General features: G+C 47.2%; 1 protein-coding gene across 1 annotated transcript in view; it reads left to right on the top strand.

The window, feature by feature from the left end:
- STK11 (serine/threonine kinase 11) overlaps window positions 1–18,109 on the top strand; it is a 64,302-nt gene that overhangs the window by 31,414 nt on the left and 14,779 nt on the right. The window contains exons 6-8 of the mRNA XM_090027367.1: window positions 381–517; window positions 1,018–1,145; window positions 11,221–11,278. Coding sequence (XP_089883493.1) covers window positions 381–517; window positions 1,018–1,145; window positions 11,221–11,278 — 323 coding nt within the window. The remainder of the gene's footprint in view (window positions 1–380; window positions 518–1,017; window positions 1,146–11,220; window positions 11,279–18,109) is intronic.

The raw sequence follows: 18,109 nt of genomic DNA, 5'->3' as shown, positions 1-18,109 counted from the left end.
ACAATTGGAAGTGTTGTTTGAACATGAGCAAGCTGGCATAGCTTACCCTTGGAAGCTAGTGGACTGTTTACCCAAAGCTTTCCCAGAAAAATCAGACCGGAAGACACTGGCATGGAAAATTTCAGCCCAGGCAGCTTGCCCAAGTTTAATTAATGGAAAAGCCTTAAAATAGGCAGCATCAGGGCACCTTAACCGCAGGTAGTACCACCAACTCTTGCTGTGATACAGTTGATACCAATGGTTGTGTATATCCATGTACCTAGATCTACAGTGACAAATCCCCTTGGAGAGTACATGGGGATAAAGCTTTTATCCTTGATCATTTCTAGATAGTCCGAGTAATACAAGAGTAACAAAAAATTCCTTGTCTTCTGCTGCAGGCACTGCATGCGTTCGCAGAGGATGATACATGCAGAACGAGCCAAGGGTCGCCAGCATTCCAGCCGCCAGAAATTGCCAATGGCCTGGATACCTTTTCAGGCTTTAAAGTGGATATCTGGTCAGCAGGGGTCACGCTGTAAGTACCTGCACAGTAGTCAAGCAGGGGTGCCATTGTGATTGGTGGGTGTTAATGTACCTCATGTCCCCTCCCATCATCCACCTGTGATAATCTCCAGCTTCTGTGAGATGGTTGTGCACTGCCCAAAGGCAGGGTAGATATGCACCTCTTACAGACTATCGAAAAAAGAGATCTGTTTATAGTGCACTGCTCCCCAGGCTGATCAGATTTAGTCAGTGCTGTTTCTAGGTGTTGCAGGAGAGGGCACTGCGTTCATTCATATTTGGGTCCATTCCACTATTAGAACTGAACGGTAGAGCAGAAGTTTGAAGTTCTAGAAAAATTAGAACTCAGGTTCTCCACACCAGCCACTTATCAGCATCGCTTTGCCCAAATGGAATCAGATGAGCCTTTGCTGCTGCTTCTCCTGAGCACTCTTCTGGCTTGTCAGCCTGTGTTAAGAGCTAGACCTCAAGTGCTGTATATTGTCTTATACTGTGTTCCATCTGTATCCACAGATACAACATTACAACGGGTCTATACCCCTTTGAGGGGGATAATATCTATAAGTTATTTGAAAACATCGGGAAAGGGGACTATACAATTCCAGAAGATTGTGGTCCTCCGCTCTCAGACCTACTTAGAGGTGAGTCCCTCTTTCAAGTAACCTGAATACACATGGGCAAAGCCTGTGGATGCAACAGATATGCAATGCATGCCTACTAAGGGAGCATCCCCACTTGAAGTCTTTCATGGGTGGTGATGCCTCTATGCTGTATAGCAGTAGTTCTCAGCTGGGGTGCTGTGAGAGCCTGTCAGGGTGCTGTGATGCTGGCACTGCTGCTACTTCCATCTACCCCATGTCCTTCCATTTTTCAGGAGGCATCATGCAGGCAGGTGCACCACTTCATCTGTACCTTTTCAGTTGGTTTTCAACAAGCCTGTGAAAAGAGGCACCCAGGGCAGTTCTACCTGAGGCAGCCTCATCCGTCTCCAAGCTGTGTGCAATTCCTCCTGGCCACAGAAGCACCTTAGCCTACCCCTACCCAGGCCTCCTCCAGCCTGTCCCACCCCTTCATTGCTTCTTTGTGTGCAGCCCAGCACCTTGTCCCTGGAGCTAGTCATACCCGAGTGCTGTCCTGTACAATTCCAGGGCTCAGTGTTAATAACATATTTTAGTATAGTAAAGTAATAATGGTTATTATATTCATAATATAATTATATTAGGGTTTTTTTCAAAAGGGGTGCCACTACCTTCTAAAAAGTTTGGGAGGGGTGCCTTGAGTCTAAAAAGAATGAGAATCAGTGCTATATAGCAACCCAGTGAAGTAGGCCATAATCTCCTTTGCTAGTCCAATCTACTCCTACATCTCCAATTTCATAAACTTTGGGAGTTAACCCACCACAGGTGGTCTGGCTTTCAGGGCAGACCCAGAGCTCAGAGGGGAGCATCCCAAGCAAGGTCATTCAGAGTGAAGCCTCTTGCCCAAGCCTTATGGAAAGCGAGCTGTAAGTGGAATGATGCGTGTTGAGGACTGGGCAGCTGTTCTGGTTCCTTTTCAGCCTGTGCTCTGAATCTCCTTGCTTGGGTGGCTTGAGACAGAGCGTTAATAATAGATTGCTGTGGTTAACGCATGAAATGCTTGCTTCAGTTGGCATTAAGTGCACCCATTCTGCAGAGCTGCAGCCTGCTGTGCTCCTTTTGGGTTGGACCCCTCTAGCACCTACTGGGTGCCTGTCTGGAGAGCAAATCTGCTTGTTGCCCTAGCTCAGCCTTGGAGAAGAGCTCAGCTGAGCTTTCTGTCCCAAAGACTGGGAATGTAGAGGGGAGCCCAGCCTATTTTCTGGGAATTGGGAAAACCATGCTTGCATTTCAACCTTGCCCCTAACCTGCTTTGTAACTCTGAGCAAGTTGCTTACTGTCACCTTCACCCCCTTGTCCCTTGTCTTCTCCATTGGACTGTAAGCTCTTCAGGACAGAGACTTGGTCTCTTGTGGCCCTGCTGTAAAACACGTATCAATAGTGGGAATCTTCTTATCATAATTTTATCCTTTCAGTGCTGCCTATAGGACTTCTGAGATCTGTTTCCACTTGGGTCCCTGAGGTTCAGTAAAAGTTTGCAAGCCACTTTGCCTTAGTTTCCCCATCAAAAATATAATGAGAGAAACCAACTAGCTCAGCCTGATTGTGAAGGGCACAGCCAGGGGCAGAACTCTCGTTCTTCTCCCACTTCGCTGATCATTTTCTGCAATTAATGTTTTGAGGCATTGGGATGAATGATAGTTTCACCCCTGCTCAAAGTCATAATAGTTTGGGAAGCAGTTTCATGTATTTATTTAGCTGCCAAATCAAGAAGCAGTCTTGATAGTTTATCTAGCACAAGATAGGTCCTGAGTGCTACTTGATCCATAGGGTAGACTTATAGTTTCCTATCTTCAAATAGTAAAGACAGTTACAACAACTTAGAAATCAAGTGTGATCATAGCCCTAGTTTGAGTTTGGACAATTGCTCTTCTCTGGTGCAGGCACCCAGAAAGTGCTATCAGGGAGGCATCAGTAGCTGTTGAGCACCATGAGGAAATACTTCCTTGTTAACAGGCCATTGCATTTGCCCACTGTAACTAGAGGGCAGAGCCAGGGGGCTGGGTTACAGCACCATTCCCCTCAAACGTGGTTGCAGTACTGTCACAGTTCATGGTCAGATGAAACTTTGACTGCATTCTGAAGTGTCTCGTGACTCTTTCTTATACTACAAACTGCAGTCATGTCACAGCACTGTGGAGCACATTTATGTTGTAATTCAGTTCCTGGATTTGGCTGTTATCTGTCCTGTGGATGGGACCTATTGCTGCAAAAGCTGGAGCTACAAACCAAAGTTGGATCTCTTGTATTGTCGAAGTTACCTCTTAACCACTGGTAGGGACTGAGGGTTTTACTATGAAATGCAGCAAAATCCTATTGCAGTTTCCTAGATACTAACCATGTTTGGCTTCTTTTTTTTTCCCCCCTCCCTCTTGACTGTGTTTTCCTGGCAGTGCAGTAGAGGGTGCTATCTGCACAGGTTATAGCTCTGCATTTTTTTTGAAGAAAGGATTTTTTGCTGCTTTCAAACAGCCCCTGTTATCTTTTCTCATAGGATGCAGCTGACCCCCCACTATCCAAGTCATCTGAGATTATTTTAACTTATCTGGCCCCATACCGATTAGGAAAGAAGTTATTTCCATGTATTTTGCAACGCATTAATCAGACTTAATAGCTTTCAAACGGTTACGTAAGGCATAGCTAGAAATTGCACTCAGCACAGCTGTCATCTCAGCTATTCTGGTGAGACTAATGTAGCTGCTGCTTAAGGCCCAGGGCTCGTGATTGACGTGTGCCCTGTGTTGTATTCCTATGTCCCAGTTAGCAATGTCCTGATCTGCATGTGGTGGCTGGTTTGTAGATACCAGCTCAGAAAAGCAGCTTCTCTCTCAAGAACTTGGGAGTTGCCCAGCTGGAACAAGCCCACTGGCCCCTCCAGCCTGGAATCTGGTCTCGGGAATGGTTTCTGCTGAATGCTTTAGAGGCTGGTGATAAGCCTCTCCAGTGCACTGGGTACCAGATCACAGCAAAATGTGTGGCATTTCCTCTCTGCCCTCTAGGTGATGATAGCTGGGATGCATGTGGTTTGAATAACTCCTGTCAATCGCAGGTCCTCTTAAATGCTTTTCCTCGTTAACTCTTTTCCTTAAATAAACGATCTGGGGCCCTGGAGGTGGGATCTCCTGCCTGCTTTTATGCTATTTTTAAACAAAGGAGCCTGCGTCCCTGGCCGCAGAAGACTTGTTTTACTGTGCAGCCTTCATTCTAGCCTCCCTTCATCCTCTCTGCCATGTGTGGTCCTGTCTTCTGTTTGTTACTGGCAGTTGTACACTGCCTGGCATCCAGCCAGTAAGGCAGATTGTCTGGTGCACACACACATGGCTTTTTTCTTCTCCTAGGACCCTGGGCCCCTTTGGATGGAGTCCTGTGAACTCTTCAGTTATCTTCCTCTTCCAACACACATGCCCATGTGTGCCCTCTTTCCCCCATCCCAGATATGGGCCCATAAGAGGGAATCTTTGTGCTATTGCTCTTCATTTGGTTTTAGGCTTCTCTCTTTTCATAGGGATCAAAGTACTAAACAGATGCAGGCTGATTTCATTCTGTGGTGTCTCCCCCCATTGGGGAGAGTCATTTTGCCATGGAGCTACCTTGGCCACCACAAGCTGTGTTAATAAGATGTGAAATGAAAGCCATCTTGTAAGGTTCCCAGCATTCAGCACTTCCCGAGCTCCCTGGGGAGCAGCAGTGGTGACAAAAGGCAGACAGCTTTGCTGTGTTGCCTCCCTTTTCTATCCAGTGCATTTGCATTTCTTGCCATTCACCTTTCTTCTGCAGGAGGTGAAGCTGACTCAAGTGCCTGCAGATTGTGGACTTGTCAGTGGATATCAAATGGCTTTGAGACGGACAGTGCAGACACAGCTCAGCTTCCTGTCCCAGGAGACTCACTCCTCCTCATTGCCTTGAGAGGACTCTCATGGCACGTCCCTGAGCCATGAGCACTCCTGCTTTCATTGTAAATAAGGCTACAGTATGTTGCGAAGTGTTTGTTTCCTCTGGCTGCAAGTGGTGTTGAGCAGGGTGCCAGCTTGGTTGGGAAGCAGATACCAGAGGAGGCTTTTTAAAGCTTTCTGTTTTTCTGTTGACTACTCTTTCTGCAGCTGCTCAAGCTGTTTCTTTTTTTTTTCTCCCTGAGCTCAATACCAGTCTTGTCCATCATTCTACATTATCATTCCCAGGCCTTCTAGTCCTCTCCAAGCCCACAAGAAGACTCGTTATTACAGTATTTTAGCACAGACTACTTGGGATGCTGCTAATGTGCTTGTCCCCTTAAATGGGGAATCAAGCTCTATCTATCATGCTCTTGTAAAGTGAACTTTGCACTTCCCTATCTCATAGGGTCTGTTGGGAGGATAAATACAGTAGAGGGTATGAGGAGTTCAGGTATTCAGGTAAGGGGGGCTGTACTAGTATGTAGTTGACTGACTGTTGTTTCAGATACCTGTGTCTGTCATTCAGAAGCCTGTCTGTCAATCCCATGGCATGTGAAGGGGGGGAAAATCTGAACTCTCTTCCACACTCTCCACAAAAAAATGCTTTTAAATATTTAATTGCTTGTTGCCATGGTGTCAGAGAATCCTTCCAGCCAGCACAAGTGGAGGGCCTTGCCTATGCTCCTTATCAGCGTGTTTGCAGGAGGTGTTATTCCCATTGCTCAGAAAGAGAGCAATTGAGGCACAGAGAAATGATTTGTCCAAGGTGCTGCATCAAGTCAGTGGCACTCTGGGCAGGAACCCAGGAGTCCTGAATTCCCTTCCAACTGCATTCCTAGTAGCATTAGTGTCTATCTGACCAGGTTACTGGCTGCCAGAAGTTAGATACTTAAGCCTGTACTTGCTGTGCCTTTCTGCTTGGCCAAGACTGCATTTGTTGTTCGTGAGGAGGAAGCAGGAGAGATTTAAGGGCTTGAGTTCTGTGATTGTTCCTGATGTTAGAAAGGAGATTCATGCTGTCAGCATTTTGCGTTGGGTGTAGGATCTAAGATGACCCATGTGTGGCTACACTGAACCTATGGGAGCAGAGGTCTGAGAGCGAGGCATCCTGCTGAAGAATCTCGGTTCCAGTGCGTCTCATTTCTACTCCCAAATAAGCTGCATAGAAATCTTTACCGTAAATGGTAGAGAATGTGTGGTTATTGTGGGCAGACACTCTTAGATGATTTGATGGGTGAATAGTACATGATGTTTTTGTCTTTATGAAGTCTCTCTTTCAATACAGGGCTCTAGCCACAGAACTGCTATAAGTGACTCATCCCATTGAATCCATGGACTTACGTTTACACTGATTACATTTTCTTGTTTCTTTCAAGAATTGCCCAAAAACAGTTCTTTGCCTTTAAACTGAAGACTTTTTTTGGTTTTAGCTATCTTCATTGCTTCTTTAATTGCTGTACCTTGTCTGAGAACAATGCATGTCTCCATTGTGCCATAGTCACTACTAATCAGTGCTATTATTCCCATTTTTATAACCTCCCTTAGACACTTCCTTCTTTGTTACCTCAATTCTCTGCCTCTACCTGCTCTATCTAGTAATTGCTGTAAATTTCTTTGCAAGCACTGCCATTTCTTAAGCTGCATTTTGATGCGTAAGCCTCAACTGAGAGGGTCAGAGCAACCAAGTGAGGAATGTACCTTAACTCCTATGTAACACCCCAACAAAATATTCTAGATGGAGACATGCTCTGAAAAAGTGCAGCAGCTTTGAGACAAACCTGCCATGTTTAGGAAAGCCAAGATGAACTGGCCTGTGCAGTTTTGTGTGCTTCAGTTGGCAGAAAATTCAGCTAGAATTGATGACAGGCTACGCTTCAGAGACATCCTCCTGAAGTGGGATTTTTTTTAAAGCCTCTGATTTTTAGAGGGAGACTTGCCTGATTTATTCATTTCTGACAACATTAAAAATAACCCAACCAGCATCAGCTTTCCATGTCTATTGACCTCGTGTAAAATCATCTCCCACCGCTCTGGTACTGTCTCTTTAAAAATAAAACAGCTTGAGCAGCTCAGCTGTGAAGTGACTGTCTAATAATCTTACTAATAGGATATTTAATTAGGTGTGGGATTTTTTTTTTCCTTTGAACCTCTTTCTCATCCCATCTTCCAATTATTTCTCCTGCAAGATAAATAGGGAGGGAGGAGGCTGCTGGGCTCTGACGTACACATGTTGGAATACAGAAGAGAAAATACCCACTGGAAGCAACCCAGGGGTGAAGAAAATCCCCTAAAGGCTGCGTTCAGTATCAGTCTGATAAAATATTTGGTTGTAGCTGAGCCTTCCCTGTGTTATGGCATCCATTGGGGAAAGCAGTTTGCCAGCTTCATTGCTTCCTGGAATAGCAATGACTAAGATGCAGTAACCGGCTGTGGGCTAGATCCTCAAAGGGCCTTGAGCATTGTGATGTTCAGTATTGCAGTGTTTATATTTTAGGAGCCTGGCCCACAGTGGAGCCCACAGCCCTGCAGTAGGTGTTCTGGCTTCACATATAACGTATGGGAAGAGTCGTGCATCTCAACAGCCAGCACAGAGCCCAGGAGGCAGAGCTGAAGCCAAGGCCGCATCTTAAATCTTGCTCTTCTTTGGGGCTTGGGCACCTGTCTTCACTCAGGATTCATCGCGCCGGGCCCCTAAACCCTGTCCACCTCCTTTTGCACATGTAGACTCTGATGGCTTGGTTAAAAGCCCTTCCTTCACCCACAGGAAACAAGCATGTGCCACTGGCTCAGACCCCAAAGGAGCTTTTAATTGGTTATGGGGAAAGCAAAACCTGACTATTAAGCCTCTGGTCGGGGCAGGAGGGGTGCACATCAAGACTGGAACAAGCCTGTGGGTTCTTGGAGCAGCATGACAGCTGTGTTAATTGTTTCTGAGCAGGGGAGAGACCTATCGCTGTTCTCTTCTGGGGCAGGAATGACTGTGTCACTGGGAACTTCATGCCTCAATGAAGGGGGCAAGAGTCCTTTGCCATGAGGCGGTGCTTTGGAGGTGGATTTTAGGGCATGTGCACGCATGGAGTCAGCCTGTGGTGACAGAAATATATTCCCAGCAACTCCATCCAGCCTCTTGCACGTGCCCCTGTCCAGCAGGAACTGACCTTTGAGGTCTCTCTTTAATGGTGACAAAGGCATTCCCAGCTGTAGTTAGTCCTAGTGACTGTAGGGGAGCCACAGGTTAATTGTGGCTTTCTAGTCTCAGGAGAACCAACGTAAAATCCTGGTTTGCTTTGTCTTAACCCTTGAGCCTTCATGGCGTTGGCTGCTTTGATTTGTGCATGCAGATATTGGCAGCAGGTACTGAGGCACCTTTTAGCTGCAGGGGTTCTCTCAACGTCTTGGAGCAAGCTCTTGTTAACGATGCAGAGTGGCTCTGACATCCTACGTTGCCTTTACCATTAGCAGAGCGCTGTCGTCAGCCTCACTGGGCCTTTTTAAATCACCTTGGTAAGCAAGCTACCTTGCAATTTCCAAAGGGAAAGTAATTCCAGGTTCCCCCATCCGCCCACCCACCCTTTGCCTGTTCTCTGTATACAGTGCTCTTTTTGATCAGAGAGCCCTTCCTGGGCATAGCAAAAATTGTAATGGGATTGGCCACCCATCAGAACATTGTTTAAAATCCTGTTAGCTGACTAGGAGGCAGTAGAGTAGGTTTTCACAATACATCTTGCCCACCTCTGGAGAACTGAGAGGCTAGCATTTGTAGGGCTGGCAGGAGCTGCTAAGGTGTCGATGCCTTTCAGACTGTGTTCTGAGCCAGAATTCTTTATCCCTTAACGTCTCTTCCCTGGTCAGGCTTTCTGTGGCTTAAAGTAGCTGGAAAATCTCTTTTGCAAGGGATTTTTTGCAGCAGATGTGTGCTGGGTTGCTTCATGTGTGTGAAGGAACTTGCTCTGGGATGTGACAGCTGAAGGCTATTGTGTCCCTCTGTGTCCCCCCAGCAGTCCTGTAGGCTGGTCTCCTGTTCTTCACCTGGACTGTAGCAGTTGGCCACACTCATGTCCTATCCACAGTGCCGCAACAGTGTCACGTGCTCTGTGTTGTACTTGAAAAGTCCTTTACCTCTCCCCCACCATAGCACTGACTGGGGGCTCCAGGCTGGCCCCCCTGCATTCAGTGGTGCCCTCAGCCCACTGCTACTCTGCTCCCTCAATTCTCTCTGCTCTCAACCCTTACCCATCACTGTCCTGGTGCTGCTTGACAGCTTCTGGCTTTCTGCTGAGAGCTATCCACAGTGCTGTTGAGCTGAGAGCTTGGACCTCTTCAGAGGCTGTGTTGCAATTGCCAAGACTCTTGCTGGCTCCCTTCTTGTGGCTCTGAAAGGCTATAATTGTAAAGGCAGACAAGGTTCTTTGGGTAAATCTAATATCTTTTATTAAACCAACTCCAATTTTTCCAACTATGAGTTGGTTTAATAAAAGATATCAGATTTACCCAAAGAACCTTGTCTGCCTACATGCTTAGACCAACACAAATATAACCTATACCCCTATAATTGTAAAGGACCATTTCTGCAGTTTTACCTGCAAAGCCTTAATAATGAGCAAAGGGAAGACCATTACAGGTCCCATACCCGTGACTGCTGATATCCTCCTGATAACCAGGCCTATAATAATACATCATTCTGGATCTTCTCATTCTCTGCTCACATTTCTTTCCCTTGGACTTTTGAGAGAAGACAATCAGTGCTTCCAGTCATACTAAGGAAACCCATTTTCTCAGCCATGGCAACCTTTTTCTTGCCTTTTCTTTTCCTTCCAAAAGGCACTTGCCACAACTGTTTCCTCTCCCCTTATTTTATCCCTCTGCTGATTCCTGTTTGACTTCTGCATCCAGTTCCTCCTAGTCTTGATTCTTGGATGTTGTGATCTGATATTACTGCAAATTCCCTCCTTACCCCTTCTGCTCTGTTCTCCTACCCCACTCCCTTCTCCCTCTCATCCTCTTAGTGCTTGAATTCAGTGTCCTCTCCAGTCCTACCTCCTCTATGCACTACTGCAAGGCTTGTCAGTTCTGGCCTCTGCTGTTTGGACTTTTACAAACCTGCTTAGAATCCTTCACCCACTAAAAGCCCTGGGGTAGCACCAGCTGCATCTCTATTGGGTGCCTGAAATGCTGATTTGAGCATCCTGGGGTTGAGTGTAATCTTCTTACGTCCCAATCTCTGTACAGCACCAAGCACACTGGTGTTTAGCAGGTCTGTCATTTCTGCAAGGTTTTTTGAGGAGTGCCTTTATCTTGCAGGCTGCTGAAATAGGTGCTGAAACAGTGAATTCATTAGTTCCTCTTCAGCCAGCTTTGCATCAACTCACTGTTTCTCCTTCTGTTGAGCAATGGTACTTTCCTAAGAATGAGAGATGGAATTTGTAGTTTAGTCTTCAGAGGATAAGGGTGTGGGGGTCTGTCTTTGAGAGATCCATTCCCTTCCTTGCTAGATAGTCTAAGCAAAAAGTAGTGGTGTAAGCACCCCCCCACACACGTGCACACACACCCCCTCACGCCTCAATATTTCAGTAGCTGACAGGTGAATACAGGTGTTCCAGCTAAGAGAACAGGGCTGTGTTTAACAGCCTGCCACTATATATAACTATGCCCTAGATGTACTTCAGGGAAGGAAGCCTGTGCCTAGATTGCAGCTCCTGGTGTGCTGTGCCAATGTGTATACACCACAGAAAAAGCTGTGCCTCCCTGGGGTATGGGCTGAATACTATTCTCTGTGAAATGAGATGTCTCCTGGTGTTTTGGCTGGGGATATGGGGGTGAGTGTTTGGGTTTATGAGCCAGTGCTGGTTTATGGTGTGAAAGAAGGAAAGACTTATCTCCCCAACTCAGCAGTTGGGGAGACTTGAGGAACAGGCTTGTGTGAGTCTTTCTACCAGTTAGTGTCAGAGCTGGGGTGTTTGACCCTAAATTTTCTGACTTGGTTGATCCAAGCTGCTTATTTTGAGATGAGGAACTCAGGGAGGCCTTACTGCCAGAGGGTCTCCTGTAATGGAGGGGCTGGGGCTGGGAAGGGCTTGGCGCTTCCTGTCTCCACCTTGGTTGAGTGCCTGTGAATCACACCTGGATTTTTTTTCCTCCTTTTTCAGGGATGCTTGAATATGACCCAGCCAAGAGATTTTCAATACAGCAGATAAGGCAGCACAAGTGAGTGTTCAGCTTCTTCCTATTAGTCATTCTTTTTCTGCCCCTTATGCTAATGTACCTGTACTATTGCTCTGAACTTGTTTTTCCTTTTGACAGCAGACACATGGAAAACGCTAGCTCTTCTTCCTCCAGCTCTGCTGGAACTCGGGCAGCCTGAATGCAAATCTAGGTGGCTCTTTTATTTATTTATTTTTCTTTTCTTTTAAGCATCCGGCTGGAGCATTTGAATTGCCAACGGGTAAATAATGAATGGGCTTGGGAATGTGTTCTGAGCGTGACTGGTTATGGATAATGAGATTGATGGTCCAGTAATATATGGGAGTGGGGTGGGGGTATCTTGAAGCCGAGGCTATGAAAGGATGGATTGTCACTAGTGTGTTCTTTCTCCTTCTGGATGCTCAGTCTAATGGCAGAGGTGACCCTCCAGTATCTGCTCTCCATGAGGTTCCAGTGCAATGAGAGTATTTCTCTCTCCTCCTTTCTAACATGTCATTCTCCTCCCTCCCCCGCACCCTCACCCTTCATCTCTGCCATTGTCAAAAGGGAAGAAAAAAAGTCCCCGTTATCTCGGAGGTTTTTTAAGGCTCTGTTTGAACATGCTGCCTCTGAGCAGAGATTTCCTGGGCGGATAAAAGTACAAGAACAAAAAGCATCATGAGGATGCTTCTGCACGGAGGCTGCATTAGCTTATCTCGTGTTTGAATAGGAAGTGCTTCTGAGGACATGCAGAGCTGCCTGCTGGACTGCAGCTGCTCAGCAGAGCTCCTGTCCACAAGCTTGCCCAGAAAGCTTTTTTGGGAATCGAGTCAAAATGAGGCTCAGGTCCGGGAAGGTAATGGACACGCTTGGCTTCCAGTGCCTGCAGGCAGGAACAGCACTGCTTCCCCTTGTAGCATTTTCACAGAAGAGAGAATTGTAGCCCACATGCTCTGGGATCCCTGGTGAATATCATGGCATGGGAGGTGTCTGAATAACCACTGGATCATAACCAGGGAGGTTTAACTGCACTGGTACCCTATGGAGGTAAAGCTTCAGTACCAGCAAAGATCAAGACCTTTGCTCTGCCCTCTTTTGAAGATGACTCCTTTTAAAATATAGCTGCTGGGTTAGTTAAACTGCCATCCTAACCCTTTTAGTAGTGACATACTGTCTCATCTTTTCAAGGCCTCCATGTGCTGGCTGGGCAGAGAGATGGAGTATGTGCTTGCAATGGTGGAACCTCAGTGGAGGAGGGGGTTCCTGCTTATGCAGCATTTAAGCTTCTGGCTACCTGGCCTTTATAGGCCCATGTGAAGGCTGATTCTGGACCCCCCCCCCCCCCCCCCCCCCCGAGTACTACTGCCAAATGTTTTTGCTTGGCCCACCTTGGGAACCTTCCATTGTACCTTCTTGCTAGCTAATAACCCTCCTGTTCACCACAGCCTCAGTAAGGTGGTGCTTCGCTTACTGCCCAACTAGGTTAGTGCTGCATCTAAACATGTCAGGAATTAAGTCTGTGAAATGGGCTAATAGATGTTGAAAGCACAAAATTCTGCCCCCACCATCTCTACCTCCACTCTGCAGGAACTGCTGCAAGGGGGCCCTCAAAGATGGGGAAGTCAGGGCTGCAGTGTATTTCTAGTTGCCAGGTGCCTGAGGTGGTTATCCAGCGCTTTGTATGCTTTCTTCTCTGTAGCACTGAGATTTTTGCATCAGCGTCTCCCGGCTGGAAACAAAGAGGTCTCTCCAGAGACCCTGAACGTAGTCGGAGAGCAGGAAAAAATAGAGCAGTCTCCTGACCCAAAGGGCAGTTGCAAATTTTCATGCATCAAGGACAAAGTTTCCCTTCTTCTAGGGGCCAGCTCCTGTCCTCCCAGTACTGAGAGAGGTGTGGAGACTTCCTTTCTGCAAATAGGGTAGGTTAGCATTTCCAGGGATTAATCTCTCATTAGTTCTCTGTGAGCTTAGCTAGTGTCTCTTAACAGGCTTTTCTCCCCTATTAGTAATTGCCTCAATTCTCCTGCTGTGGCATCCCAATAATTACATCAAGCACTGCAGTGCTGCTGCCTATCCTTGGGCTATAGACAGGTCTGTCCATTGCTGTCTCAGAGGGAAGCTTGCCTTGCAGCAAAGGACCCAACAGTTTCTGTCCTCTTGGCACTCCTTAAAAAATGACATGGGCAGAGCTGGGCCTCAATTTTAGACGAGCCCCATTCAGGTAAAAATTGAATGGAGCAAGCAGAGTCGAGCAGGGGGTTGTCCTCCAGCAGATGGTGAAAAGTCATTCTCAGAGACACTATGAAGATGAACAGTTTTGATCCAGGGACACAGGGCAGACTCTGCATCCTGGGACCTGTAGAAGTTAGAAAACTGCTGGCCTGGGGAACCCTACATGCAAGTTGTGCCAGAACCCTACCACAACCTAAGGGCTGACGCATTGCAGCCCGCTGGCCACGAGTGTAGCTTTGTAGCTAATAACCTGGCTGAGTCTTGGCCACTGACCCAAGCCTATGGTTATTCTTTCTAAAACGCTGAGGCCTTCAAGGAAATGTGCTCTGCCTGCAGTAGTACAGACACCTCTACACTGGCCACACAGACAGCAGGTCCCTCTTTGCACTCTGTTGCCCTTATCTATAAAATGGGGGCATTACTTGCTCCCCAGTGCTTGGACAGTGATGCTATAAAAGTGCCTAGTGAACGCCAGAGCGGATGAAGGTCAGAAAGGCCTGACCAAGTGAATGCATGCTCATTGTGCCCTAGTTGAACACTGCAAATTGAGCTACCATGGCTCATTTTTTCCAAGCAGCACCCAACTAGTTCTGGTTGGAAGGGGCAGGGTCCAACGTCCTTTCATTATTACTTGTGGATTGCCTGTTGCTTCCCATGGTTTTCCCAAGTCTTTGATTTTTTTAGTTGTTTTTCTTTTCTGTTCTGTTTTGAGCTGCTTTCTTCATAGCGCATCAGCTCCACTCCCCAGCATGAAATAGGAGAGGTGACAAGCCCTATGGATTCTGGATGATGGAGGAAAAAAAGCCTGCCTGCAGTGCTTTGGCTTCTGTCAGGTGCCTTCCTCTGCAGCTCCTCATCCATAAAACTAAATCCTCTAGTATTACATATGTGATTAAGGAGATTTTTTGGTATTATTTTAGTTCTAGGTCAAGAGATGTGCTAGCCTTACCCCGCCTCTTCCATGTCCATGCAGCTCCTTCAGAGCCAGCTGCACAGTCGCACTAAGGATCAGCTGAAATGGAATGAATTAAACCTCTCCCAGCCCACCATGCAAGAGCAAATTATTCATTTACAAGCTGATTACAGCCTGACCCATGAGTGATAATGAAAGGTCTTGGAGCCTGCTCCCTCCAACCAGCTGCTTGGAGCAACCAGCCTTGATAGTTCAATTCATGATTTTTTTTTCCACTGCCTTGTAAGCACCTCAGAGATGACAGCACAGAGATGCTGCCGAGAGCCAGAGACCTCCTCTCAGTTCCCAGTGGATCGCTCATCATCTCCTCTGTGCTTTGCACTGTTATGGAAGGGCTTAATGCTCGTAAACGGCGTGTTGTAACTTTAATTCAATGACCCTGCTGCAGCACTTAAAAAGAAAATCGAAAGTGATGAAGTGGATGCAGAATCCTACCTCTGTCTCTTGTTACCAGGGCAACCATCTTGCCTTCTTCCCCAGAAGTGTCGCACTCAATTTGTTCGGTCATAGATACGATTGCAGCAGTTAATAATGAAAGGGAGCACCTCGGCTTTTATCAACAGAAGTACAAGGTCACTGGCAAGACCAGCGCCCGATCCTGATTTCCAGAAAGCCTTTGATTTGGTATCCCACAATGTTCTTCTGAGAAAATTGGAGGATTGTGGGCGTAGCTGCGAGACAGTCAGGTGGGTAGGAAGCTGGCTGTGGGGTAGGACCCGAGAGTCCTAATGGCTGGATCTGTGTTGTCCTGGCAAGAAGTGGCCGGAGGCATTCCACAGGGGTCAGTGCTTGGTCTAGTACTTTTCAATATCTTTATCAGTGATTTGGATATGGGGGTAAAGAGCTTACTGGCCAAGTTCACCAACAACGCCAAGTTATCGGGAAGTATGGTCATGCTTAAAAATAGGCTACTGATACAGGCGGATCTAGACAGGCTGGCAAGGTGGGCAGGTTGGAACCAGATGAAGTTCAACATTGAGAAATGTAAAGCGCTCCACCTGGGGATGAACAACCCCCTACACACCTACAGGCTTACTGCCAAACTGACCAGCACCACGAACAAAAGGGACCTGGGGGTATTAATAAACCACAGTATAAACATGAGCTGGCAGTGCAATGTTGCAGCCAGCAGGGGTAACAATACCCTGGCATGCATCAACTGATGCATCTCCAGCAAAACCAAGGAAGTGATTCTTCCGCTCTACTCAGCATTGGTGAGGCCACAGCTGGAGGGCTGCGTCCAGTTCTGGGCACTGCACTTCAACAAGGACATGGCATATCTTGAGAGAGTCCAGAGAAGGGCCTACCTCTATAATCAGGGACTTGCATGGCAAGCCGTATGGGGAAAGGCTGAGGGACCTGGGACTCTTCAGCTTGGAAAAGAGAATGCTGAGAGGGGACTTGGTAACAGCTTACTGCTATATCAGGGGAGTACATCAAGGGCTCAGTGAACAGCTGTTCACCAGGGCTCCCTTCGGAGGAAAACCAGGAGTAAGCTATGAACCCCTGGAAGCCCGTTTCAGGCTCAACATTAGGAAAAACTTCTTCCCAGTCAGGGTGTCCAGATTGTGGAATAAGCTCCCTCTAGAGGTGGTGCAATGACCTACCCTGGAAAGCCTCAAGAGCAGACTGGACAGTCACCTTGCTGGGGTCATCTGACCCCCAGTTATCTTTCCTGCTTGGTGCAGGGGGCTGGGCCCGATGATCTTCTGAGGTCCCTTCCAGCCTTACAGTCTATGAATCCTGATGTCCTGGAGGCTATTGTGCCACCCTCTCTTCTTGCTTTCCTGAAAGTCCTCTTCAGCAGATGCCTTTTCTTGGCACTGAGATTCAGGCACTAAAACGCAAGTAACCTGTTTTTACAGTGCTATGATACTTCCCTTTGAAGGTTTTGTGCACGCTCATGCCCATATTCCAGGTATTTTGGGTGGCACCTTGTGACCTAATAGGCCTTTTCCATCTGTCTTGCTTCTTGGTGACAGATTGCAAATTCTGCTGTAGATGTGAGGGTCTATCACAGAAAGCACAAGCCCTTTCCCTGCTCAGTCTTGCTTATTCCCCAGGCACAAGGTTGGAATTTTTAATTCTGCTACCCACCCTGTACGGATGAGTTTCTTAATGTGAGTATATATGACATGTTAAAGGAACGAACACCTCCATCTGTGCTCTGAGCGCCATTCTTGCTCCTGCTCTTCTCTTGTATAAGCCCGAACTACAATCTTTGTGGTTAGTAACAGCTGCAGAGATGGCTCACACTAATTATCTCCGGGTCTTGCTGAACCACTTCTTGAGACTGGAGAAATGGGAATTTTGACCCTTTCAACCTCTGGATGTCATGAGTCAGTGTGGCTGGTGCACTGCATCAGAACACCCACCTCGCTTTTCCCAGTGGGTACAAGTCTGTGTCCATTTGCAGCAGCACCTGGTAACAGCAACAGTAGCATTACACCTGGAAACAGCTTTCCTTGCCAGGTATTCAAATAATACTTCCTATAGCAGCAACAGCCGCTGAAGAGCAGTATAGCACCAGGGCACCCACCTGTTGCTACTAACAGGCACTGACTTTGTGGCTGTGCAGCTGCTTTTTCCATTAATTTCCTGCATGAGATCTGTTGAATAAATCAGGATGTTGCTGGTAGTCCTGTGCAGTAGCAGGACTGCCTAAGACAGTGCCTGCACATGGCCTGTGACTGGTGGGCAGTATATGGCTTTGAAGAGCTTCCTGCCTGGTACTGGAGAGGTCCGTCCTTATCTGAAATAAGCCAGTTTAAAATCAGTGACCCAGAATGGGAAGCGAATTAGCTGGGAACACTTGCAAAGCTGTAGCCCTGCCTAGTGAGTCATGGAGGAGGCGAAGCTGAAGTATGACTTGAAAGGAGCATGGAATTGTGACTCTGAGCATGACGCACTCATTTGCCTTTCCGTTCGCATTTCTTTTCATTCAGGCCGCGAGTCTTAGTCTCTGACCCCCGCCCTCTGTCGCTCCCTGTCGATTTACAGCTAACCCCGCCAGACATCGCTTTGAACTGGTGGCTTTGTCGCTAATACTGCTGCAGCCACCCCAGAGTTTCCATGTCTCATTCTTTCGCCCCACAAGCAAAAACGTCAATAAAGGGTCTCTTTCTCCACACCCCCACCCTTCACCTCCCCACTGCTGCTCTACATTTTTGGTGCAAATGGCTGAGAGTGGAGAAGGAAGCATTTTAGAAGCTCCAAATGAATCTGCCTCTTCCCGGAGTCATGCTTTGGGCAAGCGGCACTTGCGAGAGACCTTCCTTCTCCCATCCCAGCACCAGTCTGTTTAACACAGTGAACAGATGCATTTGTTCCCAGTGAGTTTCTCCCAGTAAGCAGCAATGAAATGACACTGGGGACTAAGCAATGACATCAGGTACCTCTCTTCTCAAGGGCTTCCCAATTCAGTCGCATACTTCAGGGTGTCAGTATTCAGTGTGGGGTCTGAAAGGGACTTGACCTTGCATACGTTCCTGCACTGTGGACTTCATTCATTCTAGGACAACAGGCACCGTCCGACAAAGCAACCACTAGTCACTTTAGCCAGACTGAGAGTTGATGCAGCCAGTAACTTTAGCACTACTAACCTTTTGCCCAATGCTAAGACTATAGTTTCCTCAAAGCTCAGAGAATTG

The sequence above is a fragment of the Crocodylus siamensis genome, chromosome 14 (genome assembly GCF_052110815.1).
Source record: "Crocodylus siamensis isolate JL-2025a chromosome 14, ASM5211081v1, whole genome shotgun sequence".
NCBI classification, from domain to species: Eukaryota; Metazoa; Chordata; order Crocodylia; family Crocodylidae; genus Crocodylus; species Crocodylus siamensis.
The sequence above is the reverse complement of the archived record's forward strand: the minus strand, read 5'-3'. Positions and strand labels throughout refer to the sequence as shown.